Genomic DNA, 25,445 nt, shown 5'->3' on the forward strand with positions numbered 1-25,445 from the left:
AAAGAATCATCTCTTAGATATACATACTAAAATGTTTACACATGCAATGGATTAATATCTAGAATTTAATTTAAAATAACCCAGCTGGTAGTAGATGCCAAGGGGCAGGAGCTCAGAGAAGAAAGAAGCCAAAGCTGCAGAATATGACACCACATTTTCTACTTTTGTGTGCATTAACACATATCTGTAAATAGAAAGTTTTCTTTTTTTTTTTTTTTAAATCAGTATTTCCGTAAAGAGCACCATGACTTCTGGATTTCCCATTTCCTGAAAAAGTCTCAGAACCACAGGACAGGACATTTATTTATTTCTGTGACATCTCATTTTTAAGCTTTTATATTTTGTTTCCCACAGAGAGAAAACAGCTCCCACTGGGTCTCATGCTCCTAGTGGTACCTGTGACCAAAGGGCCTCCCAGGGCATCGGGGGCTGACAGATGGCAGAGGCGAGAGTGACGATGACAGGGCCCACGTCCATACCTTTGTTTCCTTCAGGCGTCTGCTTCTTCCTCTCCTCCTGCACCATGGACTCCTCCAGTTCCTTAGGGCTTGGGTCTAGAAGCTCCCACTCTTCACTGGTGTAAAACACACTCCTTCGACTATCATTATGCCCTCTCCCAGGACGGAAAGAAGACATTGAGTTTCTATTGGGAAAAACAAAATGTTCACCTTTTTAAAAAATGGCAAGACAAAATGTGATGTCACATATGGACATGAATTTGAACAAACTCCGGGAGATCCTGAAGGACAGGGAAGGCTGACATGCTACAGTCCACGGGGTAGCAAAGAGTCGGACGCCACTTAGTGACTGAACAACAGCAGCAACAAATATCACATATATACGACAGGCAAAAACTAAAATATGATCATAGCAAATGCTGGTGAGGATATGGAGAAATGAGAACTCTCATACACTGCTGGCGGCATGTATAAATTGGAACTATTACCAGGGAGAACAATTCAGCAACATACAGATAAATTGAAGAGGTCTTTACCCTAAGGTCCAACAACTCAGCAAGAAACTCTTCAACATGTACACAAGGAGACACAAGCAAGAACATCCACTGCATCACTGTTCATGTTAGCGAAGACCCCGACACCTACACATCTACTGACACGAGGGTGAACCGCAGCATATCCATAGAACCAAATACTACACGTCAACAAGCGAATCTGTTCACTCAACAAATATTAATTAAGGGCCTACTACATGCCAGGCTCTACGTTTGGGATTTGCTAGTGAACAAACAGTGTCAGACTTTATTTTTGGGGCTCCAAAATCACTCCAAATGGTGATTGCAGCCATGAAGTTAAAAGACACTTACTACTTGGAAGGAAAGTTATGACCAACCTAGACAGCATATTCAAAAGCAGAGACATTACTTTGCCAACAAAGGTCTATCTAGTAACGGCTATGGTTTTTCCTGTAGTCATGTATGGAAGTGAGAGTTGGACTGTGAAGAGAGCTGAGCGTCGAAGAATTGATGCTTTTGAACTGTGGTGTTGGAGAAGACTCTTGAGAGTCCCTTGGACTGCAAGGAGATCCAATCAGTCCATTCTGAAGGAGATCAGTCCTGGGTGTTCACTGGAAGGACTGATGCTAAAGCTGAAACTCCAATACTTTGGCCACCTCATGCAAAGAGTTGACTCATTGGAAAAGACTCTGATGCTGGGAGGGATTGGGGGCAGGAGGAGCAGGGGACGACAGAGGATGAGATGGCTGGATGGCAGCACAGACTCGATGGACATGAGTTTGAGTGAACTCCAGGAATTGATGATGGACACGGAGGCCTGGCGTGCTGCGATTCATGGGGTGTTGGAAAGAGTTGGACACGACTGAGCGACTGAACTGAACTGAACAGAAATATTCTGGTCCTTGTGGAATGTACATTCTTTTTAAGATTACATGAAGCACACAGACAAATATTCTTTAAATGCCGAACAAGAAAAGAAAGAAAACAGAAGCACGACATGATTCATGTTATTCAAGATAATACTACTAATAGACATCATTATACATACATATATAGCAAAACTTTAAAAGTCCGCATAAGAATGATAATTATCAAATACAGAATACTGCTTACTTCCATGAAAGGCAAGAGAAGAATGAGATTGTGGAGACAAGAGAGGATTTGAACTGTTTCTGTAAAGTTTTAATTTGTGCTTTTAAAAGTGCAGCAGAAATATGACAATGTTACATAGTTTGGTAGTGGTTACCCAGGTAGTCAACTCACTACAATCTACACTTGCCTGTGTGCTAAAATTATTTCATTAAAACTTCTAAAAACTAGGTTGGGATTTCTACTTCCAGTAAAGATGGACTAAGAGGAACTAGATTTACACAGTCATCTGAAACAACTGACAAACTGAACAAAGCAGAGGAAACAATGATTTTCAGACACTGGACATCAGGCTGCACAGGGCAGTGGCCCCTGAGCGGTGGAACACAAACAAGGCAAGCCCTTCCCCTGTCCAAGGACGGCGCCTAGAGACTTCCAGGCCACAGGGCTGGCAGGGGGAATGCAGGGGTAGCTCTGCCATGAATTGATAAGACAGAGATGGTACTCCCAAGACAGGTGGGGTTCAGAGGGCATAGTATTGGAGAGAAGGCTGTACAGAGGGCTACAGAAATGTCAGAGGGTTCCTAGGTCTCCAGCTGAGTAGTACCAGGCTTATGTGTAAAAAAGTTACCTGAGAATGAGGAAAGAACTCCCTACAGGAGCAGAGGGAACTGTCCCTGAGGCTCACACAGAGCCAGGAATACCGTAAAGCCCCACCAGCCAGAGTGGACTCTCCTGCAGCATCAGGGAGAGTACTCAGAAGGTTACTGATGTCATCCCTGGACTAAAGGCCGTTCTTATATTACCTGAAAAGCTTAAACATGACCTTCAGAAGTTTTAAACTGTTTCTGAACAATTAAGCTACATTCCAGAACAAAGCTTAAGAATATACGCAGGACTTCCCTGGTGGTCCAGTGGTTAGGAATCCACCTGCCAAGGCGGGGGACATGGGGGCGATCCCTGGTCTGGGAAGATCCCACACGCCAAGGGGCAACAAAGCCTGTGCGGCACAACTACTGAGCCCGAGAGCCTCGAGCGTGTGCTCTGCAGCAAGAGAAGTCACCACAAGGAGCCTGCGCACCCCAGCGAGAGAGTAGCCCCCACTCGCTGCAACCAGAGAAAGCCCACACACAGCAACAAAGACCCACCACAGCCAAAACTAAATGAATAAACAAAAGATACGGGTATGTACGAACACTACACCGAAAAATCTAGCACTTGGGTAACTCATAATACTGATGTGCAATAAAAAAAAAATTATCGGCCCTGCAAAGAAGTAGGAAAACAGAACTCATTTTAAGGAGAAAAACCAACAAACAGACTCAGAAATGACAAGTAATGAAATTAGTAGAAAAGAATTTCAAAAGTTATTAAAAGTGTTTCCCCATGTTTGAGAAGCTAGAAGAAAAGCTGAACATGTTAAATAGAGATATGAAAGATGTTTAAAAAATTCAAATCAAAACTTCTAGAGATAGAGGAAAACATAAGCAGAATACTGTGACATAAATTGCAGCAATGTTTTTTTAGGTCTGCTTCCCAGAGTAATGGTAACAAAAGCAAAAATAAACAAATGGAACATAATTAAGCTTAAAAGGCTTTGCACAGCAAAGGAAACCATACACAAAATGAAAAGACAACTTACAGAATGGGAGAAAATATTTGCAAAGAATGAAACTGACAAGAGATTAATTTCCAAAATATACAAACAGCTTACAGTTCAAACAGCTCAGTATTTTGAAAAACAACAACACAAACAGAAAAATGGGCAGAAGACCTAAATAAGGCATTTCTCCAAAGAAGGCATACAGATGGCCAACAGACACATGAAAAGATGCTCAACAGCTGCTAATTATCAGAGAAATGCAAACCAAAACCACGATGAGGTATCACCTCACACCAGTCAGAATGGCCATCAACAAAAAGTCTATAGATAACAAATGCTGGAGAGGGTACAGAGAAAAAGGAACCCTCCTTCACTGTTGATAGGAACGTAAATTGGTGCAGCCACTATGGGAACCAGTATACAAGTTCCTTCAAACACTGAAACTAGAGTGACCATATGATCCAGCAATCCCATTCCTGGGCATATATCCAGAAAACATGAAAACTCTAATTCAAAAGATACATGACCCCAGTGCTCACTGCAGCACTGTTAACAGTAGCCAAGACATGGAAGCAACCCACTAAATGCCTTTCAGTAGGTGAATGGATAATGAAGATGTGGTGTGTAAATACACACACACACACACACACACACACACGGGGCTTCCCCAGTGGCTCAGTGGGAGAGAATCCACCTGCAATGCAGGAGCCGCAGGAGCTGTGGGTTTGATCCCTGGGTCAGGAAGATCCCCTGCAGGAGAGCATGGCAACCCACTCCAGTATTCTTGCCTGGAGAATCCCATGGACAGAGGACCTGATGGGCTACAGTCCATAGGGTTGCAGTCAGACACAACTGAAGCCACTTAGCACACACATACACATACATACACAAACACAATGGAATATCACTCAACCTCCAAAAAAAATACTGTCACTTGCAGCAACATGTTTGGACTTAAAGATTATCATACTAAGTGAAGTCAGACAGAGAAAGACAAATATCATATGCTATCACTTATATGTGGAATCAAAGAAACTAACACAAATGAATTTATCTATAAAACAGAAACAGACCCACAGGCACAGAAAGCAAATTTACAGTTATCAAAGGGGGAAGGAGGTGGGGAGGGATAAATCAGAAGTTTGGGATTAGCATACACACACTCCTATATATAGAATAAACAACAAGGACTGACTGTATAGCACAAAGAACTATATTCAATATCTTATAATAACCTATAATAGAAAAGAAACTCAAAAGAGAATACGTAACTGAAACACTTTGCTATACACCCGAAACACAACATCATGAATCAATTACACTTCAATTTTTTAAAAATCTAGAGATTTTCTATGATGTCTATGGTGAAAATATACTTGACGGGATTCATAGCAGATGAGACACCACAGAAGGAAAGGTTAGTGACTGTGATGACAGTGGAACAGAAACCATCCAAATAAAACAGAGAAGAAAGACAAAAGGGAAGAAAGGGAGAAAATCAACAAGCATGGTACAATGTTAAGCAAGTAATAATGTCAACTGATGTTCAACAAGGATGCCAAGAAATTCAATGGAGTAAAGACAATCTTTTCAAAAAGTGGTACTACAATTGGTTATTTGTATGGGGAAAAAATTAACTTCAACCCTTACCTCACATAACATAAAAATTAACTTAAAATACATAAATGAGTAAGAATTAAAACCATTGAAATTCTAGAAGAAAAGAGGCAAGAAAATATTTGTGACACTGGGTTATGCAAAGATTTCCTATACAGAACACAAAACACACAATCTGTAAAAGATTAAAATGACAAAATGAACTTTATCAAATTAACAATATTTCCTTCTTCGAAAAATATTTGCAAAACCTATATCTGATAAGAGACTTGTATTCAGAAAACACAAAGAACTCTTACAACTCAATAATAAAAGAACAAACAACTCAATTAAAAACTGGATGAAGGACCTGAACAGTCATTTCTCCAAAGACACACAGATGGCCAACAAGCCCAGGAAAAGATACTCAACATCATTAATCAACAGGGAAATACAACTTAAAACTGACGTGAACCACACCCACCACAATGGCTAAAGGTAAAAACACTGGTAATGCCGAGTGTTGGCAGGGAAGTGCAACCACTGCAAAGGTCATGTACGGCTAATGGGGACAGAGAACGGAGCAGCCACTGCAGGACAACAGGGCAGTATCTTAGCAAGCTGAATACACACTCAACTAAAGAGCTCAACAATCCCAATCCCCCATATTTACCCAAAAGAAATGAAAATATGCCTACACATGGATGTATAACTGCAGCCATGAAATTAGAAGGTGATTGCTTCTTGGCGGGAGAGCTATGACAAACCTAGACAGTGTGTTAAAAAGCAAAGATACCACTTTGCTGACCAAGGTTCACATAGTCAAGGCTGTGGTCTTCCCAACAGTCATGTACGCAAGTGAGAGCTGGACCATTAAGAAGACAGAGTGCCAAACAATTGATGCTTTCAAACTGTGGTGCTGGAGAAGACTCTTGAAAGTCCCTTGGACAGCAAGGAGATCAAACCAGTCAATCTTAGAGGAAATCAACCCTGAATATTCATTGGAAGGACTAATGATGAAGCTGAAGCTCCAATACTTTGGCTACCTGATGCAAAGAGCCGACTCACTAGAAAAGACCCTGATGCTGGGAAAGATTGAAGTCAGGAGGAGAAGAGGGCAACAAAGGATGAAATGGTTGGATGACATCACCGATTCAATGGACATGAACTTGGGCAAACTCTGTGAGATGGTGAGGGACAGGGAAGCCTGGCATGTTATAGTTCATGAGGTCACAGAAAGTCAGACATAATTTGGTGGCTGAACAACTACACATAGGACTTGGATGTGAATACTCAGAGCAAGCATTATTTATAATAGCCACAAACTGGATATAAACTAAAAGTCTATGAACTGGTGAATGCAATGAAAAAAGAAAGAGCTATAAAAACACTCAACAATATAGATGAGTCTCAAAAAGATGATGCTCATGAAAGACAAATACAAAAGACTACACATAGCATGACACCATACACACAAAATCCTTAAAAATTCATATAAAGGGGCATGAGAGAACTTTATAGGGTTGTGGAAATGCTCTATATTTTGATTATAGATGTGTTTACATGACTATGTATAATTTCTAAACTCCATCAGCCTGTACACCTAACATAGGTAAATTATACTTCAGTAAGGTTATTAAAATAAAGAAGAGGAAGAAATGTGCATCTTTCAGAGTTTTCTGAGGCAGATTAAAGGTAAGGGGCAGAGGTAGCTTCATCTCTAGTGTGAAACAGATGATATTCTCATGTGAAACAGTCATTTTTTCAATGTTTTACATTTCTCAAAGCATGATTTTTTTTGCCTTGTTTGAATTTCATATCGAAGCACTTTAAGAATTTAGAAGAAATGTAGAGAAATTACTTAATACACTTATGTTTCCCTCACTCTACTGAAATTCACAGACAACTGCATAGAGGAATTCCCCAAGAAATTCCCCACTATAACCCAATATGCAATGTTGTGGTAAAGTCCGATTTTATAAAAATTATATCACTGGGGAGAAAGCTATTTCAAAATAGATGCTCAGAAGAAAAAGAAACTCTCACAAAAGCTTCATGTAATTTTTCTCATTCCTTTGATACAACTGCTGGTAGAGGCATCCCTGGACCCTCTACACTGTTAAGTTTCCCTGGCCCTGAGCGAGCCAAGGTCTCACAGCAGCTTTCACTCACATGCCACATGTTACTTCCGTCATCATCTATTTGAAGAGTTAAGTTCTTCTTGCCATTTGCCTGAGCCTTAGAACTATGCTACTCAGCTTGGACTTGGAGAGCAGGAAAGAACTGAACTTGTCTGGGGAGCGAGAAGAGCGATTTACATGACTTAGGACTTCCCCAGCTTGGCCTTGTCATTCCTACCCTGTCTCGGGGCCCACACGTGCAAACACCATGCTCTCCTCACCTGCAGCCAAGGGACTGAGCCTTGGTTGGGGGAGGTACCACCTGCCAAGCCTTAGGTGATGAAGAAACGAGATTAGGCTCAAAGCAAAAGCCTCTTTAAGCTGAAACACTAATTGCTGCTTTTTGATCTTACGTGGTGAGAGCCAGTTCTGTGACTGTGCCTCATGGGGGTCAGTAGAGTACACACTTCTCAAGCCACTCGTCCTGTCCTCTCCAGTCAGCAGGGGCCTCTGCACCAGTCAGCATCCTGCCAGCGCACTACTTGCGAGTTCACAACCAGTTTAACAGGGTTCTGCTGGCTGATGCTCAAGGCCATTCTCATTCAGTGCTTGTTCTTCAAAGAACCCAAGGTCATTTGACAAACCTTTGAGCAGAACTCCTGCGTCCTTCCAGGCACTGTATTAGGTGCCTGCTGTTTCGTTCAATAAACACTCAGCTACTCTGATCTGAAAGGTAAAGTCAGGGACCACGGGACAGCCAAATGTCACCTTGATGGCTGCAGTGTTCAGGCTGAACTTCTACAAATGAACACCAGCAACAACACTGCAAATCAACTGAACTCCAGTGAAAGTTAAAAAACAAACAAAAAACCCAAACACCAGCAACTATATAATTAATAAGGAAACCTCTGTTTCTAGGTTTACATGTTTTAATTCAGTTTTTCTACATACAGTTTAAAAGGTTTATTTAAAACAGTAATAATTTCAATATTCATTTCAACTCTGATAATCAGCTAGAATCTTATAGGCTGACAGAATGGCTGGAAAAATACCTCATCAAATCTTTCAAGAGCTCAAAACTCCACAAACACCCTGCACAGCCACGCTTGGGGCTCTATCTCCACCTTGTCTACGGCAGGAAGACAGCTGCAAAAGGAGGGCAGGCTACCTCCGGAGTGAATCAGCTCTATCCCTCCTGACTACAAGCCCCACCAAGAGAAACAAAAAGTAGGGGTGGCGGGGCTCTGCCTGGCAACAGCTATCCAAGGCTGCAGTGTCTCCTCTTGTACACGTCAATTATTCAGAGAGATTCTCACAAGGATATGGAGACATGTGTACAAGGACACCAGGACAATGTTATTTGAAATGATGTATTTTTTTTAAAAAGGCATAAATAACCAAAAGGGACTTACAGACGTGACTGGGATCTCGAGATGAGGAGGCTACGCTGGACGATCTGACATAGCCCTGAATGTCATGATCATAAGTGTCCTTATAAGAGGGAGGCTCAGGAAGATACCACTATAAGAGGAGGAGCTGGCTAAGGGACCAGGGAGGAAGAGTAGGGCAATGGGCCCATGGGCCGAGGAATGCTGGCAGCTTCTAGGAGTTGGCAGAGGCCAGGGATGCATTCTCTCCTGGAGCCTCCTGAAGGAACCAGCCCGCTGACACCTTGACTTTAGCCCAGTGAGACTGATTTGGACTTCTGGCCTCCAGAACTCTAAGAGAATGAATTCCTGTTGTTAACAACCCATCGAGTTTATGGTAATTGTTAACAGCAGCCAGACAAACAAATACAGCTGGTCTCCAGCAAGCTGCTGCTGCTGCCAAGTCACTGCAGTCGTGTCCAGCTCTGTGCGACCCCACAGACGGCAGCCCACCAGGCTCCCCCGTCCCTGGGATTCTCCAGGCAAGAACACTGGAGTGGGGTGCCATTTCCTTCTCCAATGCAGGCAAGTGAAAAGTGAAAGTGAAGTCGCTCAGTCGTGTCCGACTCTTAGCGACCCCATGGACTGCAGCCCATCAGGCTCCTCTGTCCATGGGATTTTCCAGGCAAGAGTACTGGAGTGGGGTGCCATTGCCTTCTCTGGCCAACAAGCTACTGCCCTTAGAATCATAGGCTTTGCAAGACTACTTTTTGTTACAGTCCATATTTCAACAGGCACTGATGTTTGGAGCATCATGTCTAAAGTTAAAATATATTTACTGCTGATATAATGACTTGGGAAAGAAGTGTCACCAGAATGGCCCTTTCCAAATCATCCTATACATTTAATATGGATAATGAGTTCACCAATTCTAAAGTCATCAGAACAAACATCTAATAAAATGTGCACTGGACTATATCATGATCTTTTACTTTGTTCTAGTTTGTTTCACTTTTTCTATTTCATATTCAGTGCTCCCATTTCATTGAGTTTATGTTTTCCAATTTCTCCATCTCTTCCTTTTTTTTTTTTGATGTTCTTTCTCAAGCCTTTACCAAGCTCAGTAGAAAAGCTTTTGTATACATATATATAATATGCATAATATATACCCTACAAAACTTATGGATTTTTGCCTAACTAAAAAAATTATGACATTTTGATTCCACATTTGACTTAGTGTGAATAGAATGCTAGATTTCTAATAAAAAAAATAGATATGCAACAGTTTACTGTATAGCACAGGGAACTATAGTCAATATCTCATAATAACCTAAAACAGAAAATAATTTCAAAAGTAATATATGTGTATATGTGTAACTGAATCACCACGCTATGCACCTGAAACACTGTAAGTCAAGTACACCTGAATAAAACACATAAAGAAAAAAAGAAAAATATATAAATTGGGGTTTCCTATGGGAAAGATTGAAGGCAGAAGGAGAAGGGGACGACAGAGGATGAGATGGCTGCATGGCATCACCGACTTGATGGACATGAGTTTGAGTAAGCTCCGGGAGTTGGTGATGGACAGGGAGGCCTGGAGTGCTACAGTCCATGGGCTTGCAAAGAGTTGGACACGACTGAGTGACTGAACTGAACTGATGGGGGGGGAGGAAAATGTGCACTGCCTCCAAAAAAACAAGAATCAAAGTGAAAGTAATCTCACCATAGAATTTCCAGGCAGGTGCAGCTCTACTGGCTCCCTGGCGCCCATAGGACAGACACTCCCCCATCACTTCACCGGGGGCCTCCTGGCCTCTTCAGCAACTCTTCAGTCATCACCTCCACTCAGCACTCTCCACTCCCAGGGCAGGAGCTGGTGAACTCATGAGACCCTGCTCTGTCTTCCACACCTTTGCAAAGGCGTCTCTGCACTTGCCCTTTCCTTTGGCAGGTCCCACCTGACACTTCAAGCCCCAAGTTAAAACTCATCCTCCACGGCACATCCTTGCCCTCCCAAACCTCTCACCCGCCACCCACTCAGTGCACGCAGGGAGGGTGACATGCTGGGTTCAGCCTTCAGTTGCACCCTACAGTGCCTGTGACAGGACTCCTTACCTGCCCGCCTGTCTCCCCGGAGGACTGTAAGTACCTCAAAGGCAGGGAGGGACCACCTCTTATCCAAGGGAGCACGCCTGCCACACAGGAAGGGGACAGAAGACACGAAGATGACTGGAGAGTGGGGGTACCCAGCCAGGGCCAGCCTTCAGAGCAGTGTTTCTCACACTGTGGGCGGCAACCCATTAGCAGGTCAGGAGACTGAATTAAGGAGCCACAAAGTCGATTTTGAGGGTCATGATGAGAACTGTTTTAATACACTGGAAGAAAAAACAGTACTTAGCCTTACTAGACCGAGAAGGCAGTGGCACCCCACTCCAGTACTCTTGCCTGGAAAATCCTATGGACGGAGGAGCCTGGTAGGCTGCAGTCCATGGGGTCGCGAAGAGTCGGACACGACTGAGCAACTTCACTTTCGCTTTTCACTTTCATGCATTGGAGAAGGAAATGGCAACCCACTCCAGTGTTCTTGCCTGGAGAATCCCAGGGACTGGGGAGCCTGCTGGGCTGCCGTCTATGGGGTCGCACAGAGTCGGACAAAACTGAAGCGACTTAGCAGCAGCAGCAGCAGCAGCCTTACTAGATGTTAATAGTTAAAATTTTATGAAATGTCTGTTTTGTGTGCTTACAAACACTATGCAGTTATGTATGAACAGATATTATTTGCTGTGGATTCCCAGTCAAAAAGGTAAACAGTGCTTCCTTAGAGAGAAAGCCTTTCCCAGGAGGCCAAATAGAAAATACAGCACCCAAGGAACTGCAGTCCCCGGCAGGAGGGTATGGACAGTGCCACCCACACGTGTTCAGGGCTGAGGGCAGAAAAACCCTGAGGAGCAGGGACAGAGAATGTTTCTGGGCCAGGAAGGGTACGGAGCCTTTCATTCACCATTCCTTCCTCTAGCGGGCTGCAGACACCCGCCACACACAAGGGCTCATGTGCAGAGCTGGGGATACACTCGGCCAGGACAGACGGGGTCCCTGCCCCTGGAGCTCCCAGCCCCCACCTGGGAGGTGGGCCACAGACAAGAACGCAGAGAAACAGAATAATTCTACGCGGAAGTGAGGATGTGAACAAGCACAGGGGTGAGCAGAGCGAGGCTCCTATGAAGGGTGACCAGGAGTCACCAGGAGAAGGGAGTCCTCCCAGCGAAAAGTCAGCCTGAGGCAGTGCCTGTAGGGAAGACAGCGTGTTTCCAGAACTGAAAGAGGCCAAGCAGGCCTGAGACTGGGGAGGGGTGAGGGGTGGGCGGGTAGGAGGCGGAAGGGGGCGATGAGCCCTCTGGCTCTCGAGGCCAAGTTCAGCAGTACGGCCTGCAGCCTAAAGCGAGAAGACTCTTCCTGCAAAGCTTGAACTAGTGGTGAGAACTGACTGAGGTCACTGAGAGTAGGGCTCCTGCCACACGTGGGCCCAGGCCCTGCAGAGGGTAACAGGTGCTGGCAGCTTCCCCTTCCCAGCCCCCAATTTTAAATACCATGGCAGACATGGGCCAATCTTGTCCTCCCTTGGTGGCTCTGAACAAGGCACCTAAGTTCTCTGCTTCCTGTGTCAAGGAGGATGACCACACATCCCAGCCAGGGTTATATGCCACAGCCATCACTCCTATCACAACTGCAGCGATTTTCAGAGTGGTGTCACACAACCATGCCCCTTCTGATGCATGGGTTCCTGGAAGTGCGTGGCCAGTGGAAGTGGCGAGGACAGCTGGGACGGAGGTGCTGAGTGTGAACCTCACTCCCAGGAGACGTCAGCAAGGACTGGGCACTGATGCAGCAGGGTGCAGAAAGCCTGGCCAGCTTGTGCAATCACTGAAATTTCACCAGCCAGGGAGTTGGTCACCCTCCTCCACACTCACCTCTCTGGGAGGCCAGGCTTTAAATCATCAGTGTGCGACACCAGTATGGTGACTAAATTCTTTCTTGGTATTAACACAGCTCAGCTTTATAGGGAAAACCACAGATGAATACCACGTTACAGCTACTGGGCACGAATGACTTCCCCAAATTCACCGATCATCCCCCTGCTTTAGGCCAGGCCCTCTGCTACAGACAGGCTGAGCCACCAGCCATGGTCCTAGGCAGCCAAACCAGAACAGTCTCCTGAGAGCACCAGCCATTCACAGGAATAACTGTATCTACCTGACCTGAGGGCTCAAGAGAGGAGCAAACACCAAAGGGTCAGAGCAGGGCTAGCGGCAGGGCCAGCGGAAGACCCATCAGAGGCAAGACTGGAAGGATAAGGACACTTTCTCGGCCAACTCAGTCTCCACACCCATCGTCCAGATAGACACCCTCTCCACTGATGGATAATAAAGACCCACTTCACTTACTGGCTCAGCAGAGGCAGGGTGATGACAGCGGCAGCAGTACCGGCAGCACTGGGTCGGGTAAGCACTCTCTACTGAGCACCTACACTGAGTCAGACACTCAGCCAGGCAGCTTTTATTAACCTTCACCTTCACACCCAACCAATAGGGAAGGGTATTCACACACACACACACACACACACACACACACACACACACACACACACGCCAATTCACTAATGGAGAATATAAAGCTCAGGGAAGTTAAGAAACTGGCTCAACATCACACAGCTAATGAGTAGCAGAGCTGTGATTCCAAAACCCAGGCTGATTACAAAGAGCACGAGCCGCAGCAAGACCCCACTCCCGCCGCTCACTCGTGTGTCAGGCACGGCTGAGTGCCTGGACAGACGCAGAGTCCAGACCCACAGAACCACAGGGCCGTGCTCACCGTCATCACATAACCTATAGCACGGCTGCAGCCCGAGCACCTCCCACGCATACCCACTTTGCTCGAACTCTGCACAGCTCCAGGGCACACAGTCACACTCCCACTGCCGAGCATGCACACTCACACAAGGATCAGCCAGAACTGCACACAAGAGCCAGTTCCTTTAAATGAAGTGATCTGGACCGTTAGTAGATTAATGCAAACACTGGTTAAGGCAGGAAACCATTCAACAGTAACTCAGACACATGGACCGGTGAAGGCACACGTAAGCGTGCACTGGTGTGCCAGCCCCCTGAGGCAGGCCAGCCAGGGCTTCCTCCTGAGTCTGGGGCTACTGACCATGGCTCCCTGGCATCTTTCTTGGATAAATCACACCCATGAGGCGTTATCTGACTTTTCTAAATGTGTTTCGCTTCTTTTTAAAAAGTAGATTAGGGACTTACAGTTGAGAAACAATCTAAGCACAGAATCTTTACAGGTTTTGAACAATTTTTTTTCTCCTATCTTTCACAACTGTGTCACCCACATCCTGGTAATTTTTTAGTGACTCACCTTTATCAAATTTCCCCCAAGCATTTAACTTGCTTTTTCACAGAAAAAGCAACTGATTTTAATATGTTATGGGTTTACTAAGTATTTCACTCAATTATATAATTACAATAACACGTACATCTAGTTAGCATTAACTAGTTAGGAACAAAGTCAGCCGACTCTTGGTAAGTTTGCAGTTGGCTGGTGGGAGTAGGGGCACAGCGTGCCCTGCAGTAGCCCTTAATCTCCTGCAGTCATTGAGGACCACGGCTCTATAGAGACAATTTAAAATACCAGGTAAACAGGGCAGCTGGTGGAAGCTGGTTAGGAGAGTTTCAACTGTATTGATAAATAGAATAAAAACATAGCAGACAAGCTTTCAATTATCCCTTAAGCCCTGATGACATTCTAAAATACCATTTAAATTTATATAAAATATATATAATTTTTTTATAATACAGAAATTTGTTTTAATATTTCTATGGTCATTAAGGGCTTCCCTGGTGGCTCAGAGGTTAAAGCGTCTGCCTGCAATGCGGGAGACCTGGATTTCGATCCCTGAGTCGGAAGATTCCCCTGGAGAAGGAAATGGCAACCCACTCCAGTATTCTTGCCTGGAGAATCCCATGGACAGAGGAGCCTGGTGGGCAACAGTCCACGGGGTCACAAAGAGTCGGACACGACTGAGCAACTTCACTTTCACTTTATGGTCATTAAAACCTCAAAACACACAAAAAAATCTCTGTGCAGCTGAAGTATTTTACTGAATATTTAAACCCTTTTAAAGCACGCTGCAAACAAAAAAAGAAAACAAAAACCATAAACATCTAAGATCCATATGCCAATCAACAAACATCAGGGTTTTTACAGAAAGTGGCCCCCTGGACCACCATGGAGAATGGTTTTGCTGTGGGCTGTGTCTCCCCCAACAAAGGCAGCAACTAACCCTCATCTAGTACTTAGTGAGGGTCAGGTGCTGCTCAAAGTAGTTTATACGCATTAAATTATCATCACCATCATGTTGATCTCCCAGAGTATGTGTGATTATTACCCCCATCTTACAAATGAAAGTTAAGTAATCTGCCCAAGTTATGCAGCTTTAAGTCACAGAGCTGGGAACTGAACTTGGCTGGCTGGTTCTTAATCACTGGGCTATGGTGGGAAGGCACAGCTAATAGAAGATAACTCCTAGTGTGACCTTCAACCCTGAATGTGAACTGTCATTGTTAAAGCTAAGGTGACACATGCTCACTTTCTCAGGGGCAACACACTCCATAATCAGAAAGCCCCCAATGTTACGGGTCTGTCTCCCCCATTCCATTATCTAACTTTGAGGGCATGGAACTAGTCAGGCATGAAAATCTGGCAAATCAATCATTTCCTAAATATGTTCTTACAACAAGAGGTGAAAGGAACACTGGGCTCCAGTCAAGGCACCAGGGCGCCTTTCAGATCTTCCACACACTTGCTATGTGTCTTGAGCAAGTCACCTTACTGATAGGGACAGAGAAAAGGGGTACAGCAGGTGATTAAATAGTTAATTCCAATAAGGGACAGTAATTACAGAAAAAAGTATGGGAGATCCCTGTAAGTTGATGACCACTCAAGAAAACAGGTCTGCCTGGCAACAAAACCATGGAACAGAAGCCTAAGACATGCCCCTAAACAATAAGTCAATGGTGGGATGAGATCCACATCCTACCCAGTGATGTCAGTAAGCTAATGACCCCTAGACATGCTCTCTGCACACATAAAAAACAATAATTTGGGTAAGGTGACATTTCAAAGTGAAAGACCCTCATTAAACTGAGATTTGAAATCATTTTTCCATAGCACCATGACAGTCCTGGATGGGCCATCCAGGGTCAAAAACTCCCCCACCCAACATGTTGGGAGAGTTAAAGACTCAAAGCACGAGGAGGAAGGTGGTCTTATTCTCCTCCCCTCTTTTTCTCTCATTATACAACTGCAGCCCACTAAGTCCTTGGGGTGGCACTCTCTTGCCTGCCCGCTTGTAAATCTCATGAGCATCCTATTCTAATAAATCACTTCTCTATTACTTTGCCTCTCAATGAATTATTTCTGTCCTGAGACATAAAGAACCGAGCTCCTCAGAGCCCCTGAGACACTTTTCTGAGGTTTCATTACCTCTCTTAAGTGTCAACCTTTTAACATGTAAAATAAAGGGGTCATCTCTTGGTGGCTTGCTAACATTTTCAGGAGCACAGAACTCTTTCTTTGGCCCAACAGGTTGAAATCAGTGAACGCAGTGCTGCTCCAGTTGCAAGTGTCCAGGGAGAGAGCCCCACCTTGCCTCCTCCCTCCCACCTTCCCTTCAGTGCTGGCTGGCGAGGGACTGAATCAGATGCGATGGGGTATGCCAGGCAGAAGGACACACCCTGAGTGACGGTCCTGGGTGAAGAGCAAAGTACAGAATGGCCAGAAAATAGCAGTTCAAGGAGCGAGAACTTGGGGAAACAGTGACTGAAGGAACAAGCCACTTCTTGGACCCACAAGCGAGGGGAGGACACAGGGCATGCCGCTACCCCCAATACTGGAGAGACAGGCCAACACAGGCAGTCACCGCTTCCTGGAGCAGAGACTCAGCTAGGGAACCAGTGCCAGGGGAGGAAAACTCACTGTAACTGCTGGCTTGCTGGAGGCTCGGTACAGACACCTCTGTGAGTTAAAAACTCCAGGGGACCCAGTCACACGGGAGCTCACAGTATTGTGAGACTTAACCTCCAGGGCTAAACAAGGTTCCCACAGTGAATACCAGAGAAAATTCCCCTCTGGTTTCCGGCAGGGAGAGGGGAAAAGGAATAATTTTTAAATATTCCAGAGCTCTCTGCTCTTAACAAGGCCTGCCTTCCAGGAAAACTATTAACCAGCGCCTAACCTGGGTATTACTGGAGCCCAAATGACCTGTGGGAAGGGAAATACCCAACTCCAGCCTATTCTAGCCATCCTGCCCCACCTAAGGGGGAATCAAAATACTGAGAAACACTTGTGAAGTTCACACTGCAGAGGTACAGGGTCACTAAAAGCCTGAACCCTAATCACAGGACTATACAACACTTCCTCACCTCCCACACCTCATCACCATATTACTAAAAGCCTATTTACAGCACTTCCTTCAACCCAGAACACTATGTTCAGCTACAAGGCAAACCTGCAAAGCATATCAAAAGGCAAAAAAAACTCCACAGTTTGAAGAGATAAACAAGCATCAGAACTAGACATAGCTGGGATGTTGAGGAGTATCAGACTGGGGATTTACAGCTATAATTAATATGCTCAGGGCTCTGATGGATAAGACAGCATGTAAGAACAGACAGCCAGGGCTTCCCTGGTGGTCCAGCGGTTAAGAATCTGACTTGCAACGCAGGGACACCAGTGTGATGCCTGATCTGGGAAAACTCCCACATGTCATGGGGCAACTAAGCCCATGCCCCACAACTACTGAGCTTGGAAGCCACAAGTACCATGCCCGAGTGTCACCACTACTGAAGCCTGCACACCCTACAGCCTACGCTCTGCAACAAGAGAAGCCACTGAAATGAGAAGCCCGAGGACCACAACAAACAGCACCCACTCACCACAACTAGATAAAGCCCGCACACAGCAACAAAGACCCACCACAGCCAAAACTCAAAACAAATAAAAAAGAACAGATAGCGTAAGTAAAGATGGAAATTCTAAAAAAAGAACAAAAAATAAATTCTAGAGGTTAAAAACACTGCAAAAAAAACAAAGAATGTCTTTGATGGGCTTATGAATAAACCAGACACAGTTAAGGAAAGAAACTGAGTATACAGATATCCCGATAGAATCCCCCCAAACTAAAAGGCAAAGAGAACAAAGGCTGGGAAAGAAAAGAAAAAGGAAGAGAGCATCTGAGGACCATGGGACAACCACAAAGGGTATAATATGCACATAATGGGCATACCAGAAGTAGAAGAGAGAGAGGAAAACAAGAAATACTTGGCACGATAAACACCCAAAAGCCCATATCATGGCATACCATTTTCAAACTACAGTAAATCAAAGATAAAAAATTCTGAAAGAAACCAGAGGAAAGTAACTTCCTCACCTATAGAGGAACAAAGACAACTACATGTGACCTCTCCTCAGAAACTCTGCAAATAAAAACAAACTGAAATATTTAAAGTGTTGGGAGAAAAAAAATTATCCCACCAATCGAGAACTCTGTAAAGTGTGAAATTATCCTTCAAAAGTGAAGAAGAATTTTTTAAAAAGTAAAGACTTTCTCAGGCAAAAAAGAAAAAATATTTTGAGGGACTCTGTTGCTAGTAGATTTGCCTTACAAGAAATACTAAGTTCTTTAGAAAGAAGAAAAATGATATAGGTGAGAAACTCAGATTCAACATAAAGGAAGAATACTGAAGAAGGAACAAATAAAAACATTTTCCTTATTCCAACTGATCTAACAGATAACAGTCTATTCAAAATAATAATACCAGGAATGTACACTTATGTGTATCTGTTACGCGTATGCTCAGTCCAGTTGCTCAGTCGTGTCTGATTCTTTGAAACCCCATTGACTGCAACATGCCAGGCTTCTGTGTCCATCACCACTTCCCAGAGCTTCCTCAAACTCATGTCCATCGAGTTGGTGATGCCATCCAACCATCTCATCCTCTGTTGTCCCCCTCTCCTCCCACCTTCAATGTTTCCCAGCATCAGGGTCTTTTCAAATGAGTCAGTTCTTCACATCAGGTGGCCAAGTATTGGAGTTTCAGCTTCAGCATCAGTCCTTCCAATGAACATTCAGGACTGACTTCTTTTAGAATGGACTGGTTGGATCTCCTTGCAGTCCAAGGGACTCTCAAGAGTCTTCTCCAACACCACAGTTCAAAAGCATCAATTCTTTGGTGCTCAGATTTCTTTATAGTCCAACTCTCACATCTGTTCATGACTACTGGAAAAACCATAGCTTTGACTAGATGGACCTTTGTTGGCAAAGTAATGTCTCTGCTTTTTAATTTGCTGTCTAAGCTGCTCATAGCTTTTCTTCCAAGGAGCAAGCACTTTTAATTTCATGGCTGAAGTCAGCATCTACAGTGATTCTGGAGCCCAAGAAAATAAAGTCTGTCACTGTTTCCATCGTTTCCCCATCTATTTGCCATGTATATGTTATGCTGATATATGTTTTACATATGTATAAACTTATATTATGCATATATTGTGGATGCTTATATATATATATTTTGTATATATGTGCTATTTATGCTTTCTATATAAGTGAAATGAATAATAGCAATGATATAAGGAACTAGAGTAGATAATTAGGATTACTTTGTTGTTATAACATACTCACACAACCTGTAAAGTGGAATAGTGTTATTTCAACGTGGACTTGGATTCATTGTAAACATATATTGGAAACCCTAGGGCAACCACTAAAAAGGTTAAAAAAAAAAAAAGTAGTATAACTGATGTGCCAAGAAAGGAAAGAAAACGGAACCATAAAAAATGCTCAATTAAAATACAAAAGGCAGTAAGGAAGCGGAAGATAAAAATAGCAACAAAGAACAAGGATAACAAATGTTAACAGAAAACACAGTAATCAATGCAGTATACATTCATCCAACTAAATCAACAACCATTGTGAATGTCAATGGTGTAAATGTATCAATTAAAGACTCAAAATTGTCAGAACTGATAAAAAATCATCTCACAACTATATGTTATCTGCAAGAAATCCACTTTAAAATAAAGACACAAATAGATTAAAGTAAACAGAGAAAAATATGTTGTGCTAACATTAACCAAAAGAAAGCAGGAGAGACATATTAAATTCAGAGAGAGTGGACTTCAAAGTAAGGGAAGTTATCAGGGATAAAGAAGGCCAGCACATAATCATAAAGGGGTCAATTATTCAAGAAGACACAACAATTCTTAATGTGTATGCACCTAACAACGGAGCATTTAAAGTACGTGAGGCAAAAACTGATAGCCCTGAAAGGAGAAACAGATGTGTCCACCAGCACAGATGGAGTCTTAAGTACCCCTCTATCTGACACAGACAAATCCAGCAGGCAAAAAATCAGTAAGGACTCAGGTGAACTCAACAACACCATTAATCAACTTGATATAAATGACATCTACAAATCACTTCATCCAGCAAGAGCAGAAAATACATTTTCCTCATATGGAACACTCATCAAGACAGATTATATTATGCCCCATAAAATACCCATTAACAAATTTAAAGAGCAGAAATCATATAATGTCTGCTTTTAGACCACAGTAGAATTAAACCAGAAATTAGTAACAGAAAGGTATTAACAACAAGAAAATCTTCAAGTATGTGGAGATTAAACAACACATATAGAATTGACATGTGAGTCAAAGAAGACATCTCAAAACAAGTTTTAAAATATTTTTAACTAAATGAACACATCAATTATCAAAGGCTGCAGGATGCAGCAAAGCCAGTGCTCAGAGGGAAATTCATAGCACTGGACGCATATGATAGGAAAGATGGAAGATCTAAACTCCGTACTCTAAGTTTCTACTGGATGTATATAATAGAAAAGATGAAAGACCTAAACTCAGCCATCTACGTTTCTACCTTAGGACACTAGAAAAAGAGGAGAAAATTAAATCCAAAGTAAGCAGAAGAAAATAAATAATAAGAATTAGAGCAGAAATCAATAAAATTGAAAACAAGAAATCAATACAGAGAAAAATGAAAACAAAGCTGGCTCTTTGAAGAGATCAACTGGTGTGATAAGTCTCTAGCTGGGCTAACTAAGGAAAAAAGAGATGATGCTAATTACTAATATCAGAGATTAAAGAGGGAAAATAATCACGGATTCTTTGGAAATTAAAAAGAATACGCAAGAAATACAATAAAAAACTCAATTCCCATAAATTTGATAACTTAGATGAAACAGACCAATTCCTTGAGAGGCACAATCTGCCAAAACTCACACAAGAAGAAATAAATGATCTGAATAGGATATACATGCTTTTTAAATGGAATCAATAATCTTCCAAAACAGAAAGCACAGGTACAGATGGTTTCACTGGTGAATTCTACTAAACATTTAAGAAAGAAATTATATTAATTATCCACAGTCTCTTTCAGAGGATAAAAGCAGAAAGAACACTTCCTAACTTATTCTATGAGGCCAGTATTCCCCTACCAAAGACACTACAGACCAATGTCACTCATGAACACAGATATAAAAATCCTCAACACAATATTAGCAAATCAAATTCAACAATGTATAAAAAGAACTATACTTCACAACAAACTAAGATTTATCCCAGGTAAGCAAGACTCATTCAACACTCAAAACCAACTAACATAATTCATCATATCACAGACTAGAAAAGGAAAACCACATAATCAATTCATGCAGAAAATCCGTCTGACAAAATCCAACACCCATTCATGATAAAAACTCTCAATAAACTAGGAATAGAGGGAACTTTCTCAACTTGATAAAGACTATCTACAAAAAATCCTAAAACTAATATCCTGTTTAATGGCAAGAAACCTGAAGCATTTTCACTAAGACCAGGCTAAGGCTGAGTGAGTGTGTGCCAAGCTGTGTCCAACTCTTTGTGACCCCATGGACTGTAGCCCACCAGGCTCCTCTGTCCATGGGATGCTCCATGCAGGATTACTGGAGTGGGCTGCCATTTCTTCCTCCAGGGGATCTTCCCGACCCGGGTATTGAACCTGGGTCTCCTGTGTTACTTGCACTGCAGGAAGATTCTTTCCCACTTGAGCCACTGGGGAAGCCCCCACTAAGACCATGAACCAGGCAAAGATGCCTCCTCCCACCACTCCTTTTCAGCTCTGTACTGGAAATCTTGCTAATGCAATAAAGCAAAGAAAAGAAAGTAAAGATATTGGTAAGGAAGACATAAAACTGTTCACAGATGACACAACCATCTACATACAAAACCTGAAGAGATTAACCAAAAAATTATTGGGACTAGTAAGTGATTATAGGAAGGTTGCACAATATGAGATTAACATACGAAATTCAATTGTTTTCCTACATACCAACAATGAACAAGTGGAATCTGAAATTAACAATACAGTATCATTTACATTAGCACCAAGAAAGCAAAATACTTAGATATATAAATCTAACAAAATGTACATATAAGATCTATATATGTTTGTGGAAAACCACAAAACTCTGATGAATGAAATCAAAGAAGAACAAAATAAATGGAGCAATATGCCACACTCATGGTGAGAAAGCCTCAGTATTGTCAGTTCTTCCCAATTTTATCTACAGACTCGATGAGTGCCTGTGTGCTAAGTCACTTCAGTCGTGTCTGACTCTTTGCAACCGTGTGGGTCAGAGCCCACCAGGCTCTTCTGTCCTTGGGATTCTCCAGGCAAGAATATTGCAGTGGGTCACAGTGCCCTCTTACAGGGGATCTTCTCACCCAGGGTATTGAACCCGTGCTTCTTCCATCTCCTGCACTGGCATGTGGGTTCTTTACCTCTAGCACCACCTGGGAAGCAATGCAATCCCAATCAAAATCCTGGCAAGTTATTTTGTGATTATCGACAAAATGATTCTAATGTTTATACGGAGAGGGAAAAGACTTAGACTATCCAACACAATATCTGAAGGAGAATAAAGCTGGAAGACTGACGCTATTCTACTTTGAGACCTACTATAAAGTATGGTAATCAAGACAGTGTGGTACTGGCAAAAGAATAGACAAATACATTAATAGAACATAAGAGGGAGAAATATCAATAACCTCAGATATGCAGATAACACCACCCTTATGGCAGAAAGCCTCTTGATGAAAGTGAAAGAGGAGAGCGAAAAAGTTGGCTTAAAGCTCAACATTCAGAAAACGAAGATCATGGCATCTGGTCCCATCGCTTCATGGGAAATAGATGGGGAAACAGTGGAAACAGTGTCAGACTTTGTTTTGGGGGGCTCCAACATCACTGCAGATGGTGACTGCAGCCATGGAATTAAAAGACACTTACTCCTTGGAAGAAAAGTTATGATCAACCTAGATAGTATATTCAAAAGCAGAGACATTACTTTGCCGACTAAGGTCCGTCTAGTCAAGGCTATGGTTTTTCCAGTGGTCATGTATGGATGTGAGAGTTGGACTGTGAAGAAGGCTGAGCACCGAAGAATTGATGCTTTTGAACTGTGGTGTTGGAGAAGACTCCTGAGGGTCCCCTGGACTGCAAGGAGATCTAACCAGTCCATTCTGAAGGAGATCAGCCCTGGGATTTCTTTGGAAGGAATGATGCTAAAGCTGAAGCTCCAATACTTTGGACACCTCATGCAAACAGCTGACTCATTGGAAAAGACTCTGATGCTGGGCGAGATTGGGGGCAGGAGGAGAAGGGGACGACCGAGGATGAGATGGTTGGATGGCATCACAGACTCGATGGACGTGAGTCTGAGTGAACTCCGGGAGATGGTGATGGACAGGGAGGCCTGGCGTGCTGCGGTTCATGGGGTCGCAAAGAGTCGGACACGACTGAGCGACTGAACTGAACTGAACTGAACTGAAGAGAGAATCCAGAAATAGAACCGCATAAGTACAATCAACTGATCACTGGCAAAGAAGCAAAGACTATCCAATGGAGCAAAGATTACCTCTTCAACAAATGGTGCTGGAGCAGCTAGACTCTCACATGCAAAATAAAGAACCAGACACAGAGACCATATATGCTTTGAGTCAAAAAACTGACTCAAAATGGATCACAGATGTTAAACTCAAAACTATAGAACTACAAGTTAACATTAACAGAGAAGGAAACCTATACAACCTTGGGTATGGAGAAGCCTTTTTAGATATAATAACAAAGACATGATCTTGAAAGAAATAATTGATAAGCTGGACTTGATTAAAATTAAAAACTTCTGCTCTGTGAAAGACAATACTGAGAGAATTAGATGGCAGTCACAGGCTGGGAAAATATATTGACAAAAGACAAATCTGATAAAGGACTACAATTCAAAATACACAGAGTCCTTAAAATGCAACAATAAGAAAACAACCCAATCTTAAAAATGGCCAAAGACCTTAACAGACACTCGACCAAAGGAGATAAACAAGCGGCAAATATGCATATGAAAAATGGTCCACCTCATATGTCATCAAGGAAATGAAAATTAAAACAACACACTACCACTAAACAACTACTGACACAGCCAAAACCTGGAACACTGATGACATGAAACACTGGCAAGGATGTGGAGCGACAGGAACGCTCATTTATTGTTGGCAGAAATGAAGGCAAAGTGGTACGTTTCAGAAGACCACCTGGCAGTCTCTTACAAAACTCAGCACACTCTTACCATATGATCCATCATGTTCCTTGATATTTACTCAAAGAAGTTGAAAAATCATGTCTTCATACAACCTTCACACAGATGTTTACAGCAACTGTACTCATAGTAGCCCAAAAGCAGAAAGAATCCAAACGCCCATTAACTGAAGGACAAATAAACAAAATGTGGTATACCCACATAGCAGAGTATTATTCCACAGTAAAGAGAAATGAAATATTAATGAGGTCCTGATACATACTACAACTCGGATGAAAACCTTAAAAACGTTTCGCTCAGTGAAAGAAGCAAGACGAGGTACTGTAGGATGTCACTCCTAGGAAATATGTAGAATCGGCAAATCCACTGAGACAAAAAAGTAGGTAAGGACAGGATAGGAAGAAGGTGTTTGGGGGAAACAGGAAGGGATTGCTAATGGGTCCTGGGGTTTCTTTTTGGGGCAGTGAAAATTATTCTGAAACTGACTGCGGTGATGCTCATTCAACTGCAGCCTGGGAGCCTTGTGACCATAGACAAGGACTCCTCCTGAGCCAATTGTTGTCTCCATAAAATGTCAACCACACGACCATATGTCAATCACCGAGTTTGGTAATACTCAAACAATTAAACCCTGAGTGTGAAAGCATCGGGCACTTAACAGGAGTCCCATACAAGCTAAAGTGTGCGAAAGTACCTTATGACCAATCCTTCACAAATGCCAGGTGATTTTATAATTTCACATATAAAACTATACATTATCAGAAATAATCCATTTTCAGTTTCACATAATGCTTTCCAAAGACTCACCTGAGCTCCGTGCCCCACTGTTTAAAAGAGAAGTTAATAGAATTTGGAGGCCCTGGGGCGGGCTGATTTGCAGCTTGCTCTCCTACCAGCTCTCCAGGGGCAGCTTCCACAGCTAGGACATTTCTGGCTTTTTCTGCGGAAGCATTTGAGTGCAGGTTAATTAAATCTGAAAGAAAGGCA

At 42.9% G+C, this 25,445-nt stretch overlaps 1 protein-coding gene across 3 annotated transcripts in view; it reads right to left on the reverse strand.

The window, feature by feature from the left end:
- Nucleotides 1–25,445, reverse strand: part of TBC1D2B (TBC1 domain family member 2B) — an 89,748-nt gene that overhangs the window by 31,162 nt on the left and 33,141 nt on the right. For all 3 annotated transcript variants that reach the window (XM_004018086.4, XM_042235176.2, XM_060401686.1), the window contains exons 3-4: nt 25,266–25,431; nt 480–643 (exon numbers count right to left, since the gene is read on the reverse strand). In XM_004018086.4, coding sequence (XP_004018135.3) covers nt 480–643; nt 25,266–25,431 — 330 coding nt within the window. The remainder of the gene's footprint in view (nt 1–479; nt 644–25,265; nt 25,432–25,445) is intronic.

Source organism: Ovis aries, chromosome 18 (assembly GCF_016772045.2).
Source record: "Ovis aries strain OAR_USU_Benz2616 breed Rambouillet chromosome 18, ARS-UI_Ramb_v3.0, whole genome shotgun sequence".
Lineage (NCBI taxonomy): Eukaryota > Metazoa > Chordata > Mammalia > Artiodactyla > Bovidae > Ovis > Ovis aries.